This window comes from Priapulus caudatus, unplaced genomic scaffold (genome assembly GCF_000485595.1).
Source record: "Priapulus caudatus unplaced genomic scaffold, Priapulus_caudatus-5.0.1 Scaffold141, whole genome shotgun sequence".
Taxonomy (NCBI): Eukaryota; Metazoa; Priapulida; class Priapulimorpha; order Priapulimorphida; family Priapulidae; genus Priapulus; species Priapulus caudatus.
In genome coordinates, this window is record NW_014577202.1 from 1 (window position 1) to 1,823 (window position 1,823).

At 44.0% G+C, this 1,823-nt stretch overlaps 1 protein-coding gene across 1 annotated transcript in view; it reads right to left on the reverse strand.

Moving 5' to 3' along the window:
* Positions 1–282: 282 nt before the first annotated feature.
* LOC106806085 (monocarboxylate transporter 12-like) overlaps positions 283–1,823 on the reverse strand; it is a gene marked incomplete at its 3' end in the record, with an annotated part of 9,701 nt that continues 8,160 nt past the window's right edge. Inside the window, exon 3 of the mRNA XM_014807939.1 lies at positions 283–1,138. Within this exon, the coding sequence (XP_014663425.1) occupies positions 283–1,138 (856 nt within the window). The remainder of the gene's footprint in view (positions 1,139–1,823) is intronic.

Sequence of the window (1,823 nt, forward strand, 5' to 3'; positions counted from 1 at the left end):
CTCTCTCTCTCTCTCTCTCTCTCTCTCTCTCTCTCTCTCTCTCTCTCTCTCTCTCTCTCTCTCTCTCTCTCTCTCTCTCTCTCTCTCTCTCTCTCTCTCTCTCTCTCTCTCTCACTCGCTCTTTGTATATATATAATTATATATATATATATATGTTTGTGTGTGTGTGCGTGCGTGCGTGCGTGCGTGCGTGCGTGCGTGCGTGCGTGCGTGCGTGCATGCATGCGTGCGTGCGCGCGCGTGTGTGTGTGTGTGTGTGTGTGTGTGCGCGCGAGCATGAACGTCGGGAACATACCTAAAAATGCTGGACCAAGGAGGGATGCAAGTCCAGCAAACCAGAGCCTTGCGGCTAAAGCGTCTTTGTAGAGGTCCACACCAGACAGGTCGACGAGTACAATAAATGACGTGGGTACGTAGCCCCCGGTAGCTACTCCCAAGATGGCGCTGTTTACAACTAGCAGCTCCATACTATGCATCAATGGGTTGATTATTACAAGCACTCCGATAAAAAATACAAATATTGTTAGACCCGCCAGCCTGCGAGTGGGTTTGCGCAAGAAGCTGATGTCCCACATGGCGCACCATGGAAGTCGGGAGATGGTCTCAGAAAGACCAATGACTGACACCAGAGTAGCGCCACTGAAGTCATCACTGTCTGCTAGTTCCTGACCCCGCGTGGGCAGCAGAACAAAAACGGAGATGTACGCGACTTGTACGAAAAATAGTGTTAAACAATAGTGTACTATACGCGAATCTGTGAAGATGCGTTTATCTATTATGGGTTTGCTATTTTTAATTGAGTCTCGCATCCTGGCGAACCATGTGCGTGGTGTTGTAGCTGGTGTGGTCATTTCAACGTTGTTGTCAGAAGATTTGAAAGTGGAGTCCAACGGAGGTCTCTTCTTAAAATTCCTGAATAAACTTCCTGCGACCATAAGATTAAATGTTATCGCACCGCAGATGAGAAAAGTTCTTTGGTACAAGAATTCCTCTAGCAGGTAACCAATGAGGATCGGCCAAACAAGTGTGCCTACTCCGGTTCCTAGGAGAACGATGCCGATTGCTACAGATCTTTTCTTATCGAAATGATCCGCAACTGACGATTGCGATGGGATCATGATCAACGCTGATCCTAGTCCTGCAAATGACATGTGGGTCTGTAATACTTGTGACATGAAGGACGATGATTAATGAATTATCTCAGAAATCTGTGAGGAAACTATATGAGCAAGTGGAACGTCGATGTGATTTATTTACGTTTACGAGTGCACGCATATATACACGACGAAGTGGTAATCGTGTGAGTGTGCAAGTGTAAGTAAATACCACGCGCCCACTGATGAAAACATAGAGAAATATAAACTAGTAATATATAAACACGGTGTCTTTAATGGCGAAACTAGCTTATAATCATATGCATCATCATCAGGCGGCAGGAAATCAACTACAGGTTGTATCGTGATATATATACAGGGCCGTACGCAGCAGGGAGCAGCAGGGGCAGTTGCCCCCCTAGAGATTATCAGAGTATGCTTTTTAATGGGACAAATACTGTACACTTTTAGAAATAAAATAGAAATGTGACAAAAGGTTATCTTAAATCATCAAAAAAATATTACTTTAAATATAGAAATGTGAAATTGCGAAACTTTAGGGCACAGGGGCATGGGAAGTACCTTTGCCCCCCTACAGAAAATTTCCTGCGTACGGCCTTGTATATATATATATATATCAAGAGCTAATAATACCTATATATATATATACCTATATACCTATATATAAAAAAGAGAGAGAGTGTATGTGTGTGTGTGTGTGCGTGTGTG